This window comes from Sphaeroforma arctica (genome assembly GCF_001186125.1).
Source record: "Sphaeroforma arctica JP610 unplaced genomic scaffold supercont1.9789, whole genome shotgun sequence".
NCBI classification, from domain to species: domain Eukaryota; class Ichthyosporea; order Ichthyophonida; genus Sphaeroforma; species Sphaeroforma arctica.
Genome location: NW_014030769.1, coordinates 1 through 1,026, shown reverse-complemented (window position 1 = coordinate 1,026; position 1,026 = coordinate 1). Strand labels below are relative to the sequence as shown.

The 1,026-nt window shown below is 36.9% G+C and overlaps 1 protein-coding gene across 1 annotated transcript; it reads left to right on the top strand.

The window, feature by feature from the left end:
* Positions 1-148: 148 nt before the first annotated feature.
* SARC_17114 (hypothetical protein) lies at positions 149-867 on the top strand (the record flags this gene model as incomplete). The annotated part of the gene is made up of 2 exons (XM_014288787.1): positions 149-256; positions 793-867. Coding segments are annotated over 2 exons (183 nt in total), but the record flags the coding sequence as incomplete, so codon positions are not given.
* Between the last annotated feature and the right edge of the window lie 159 nt (positions 868-1,026).

The following is a 1,026-nucleotide window of genomic DNA, read 5'->3' as shown; positions in this document are numbered from 1 at the left end:
ATATATATATGTATATATATATATACATATACATATACATATACATATATATCATACACTCAGTGTTCTATTTTCGAATGTTTTTGTTGTTTATCTCTATTCTAATCCCATTTGCATAAATCACTTCACAGATCTGCGTGGGTGGGTGATGGAGGATGATATAGTGAACACAGACGACGTGACTAAGCTGATAGTGCGCACCATACAACTGCTCCTTAACCCTGCGACTGAGGATCAGGATGCTGGTGACAACGAAGTAAGTGTAGCAGTATATGCGCATGGTTTGGTCTCTGGCTGTTTATCTATTTCTATGAATAGTAGACGTACCAATACAGTAGTAGTATGCTCTGAGCACATGTATATGCACGTGTGTTATATATGTATCGTTACCCGCAACCGAGGGCACGTACACATACTTGCATATTACTGTTTATTTGGATAGCGTTCCCTACACTCCGGCATACACTCACACACACATACACATATGTAAATATATGCAGATACGAATGTAGCATCACATACATCACTACTCAACTATACAGGTAACCATTCCACTCCGGGCGTATTGCTGTGTGCGCGAGATGGCACTATTGATACGGCAATCTGTATCAAAAAACTAGAACCCACTGCCTAGCGCCCAAGTTGACCAAGCCTCTAAAAACCAAGTTTCTGGATATAGTGCTCTACACTAGTATTTGTATTGCTAGTTCGCTGTATTTTCAAATAGAGAGGTGCACTGTGTCTTTTTTTCATATTCTTTAACAAAAAAGTGTTCGCTACTGATTTCCGCAGATGCAGATCGATTCGACGACGAACATTCACAACGAGCGTTTAGTCCCGGGCCTTGTGCAATTCTTGTCATCCATGGTATGTTGCATGCGATGTATGAATTCACTTTTTTCCATAATATATATATATATATATGTGTGTGTTTGTCTATATGTATATATATGTATGTATATGTAAATGTAAATACATATAATATATATATATATATATAATATAATTATATTGATGAGAAGAAAT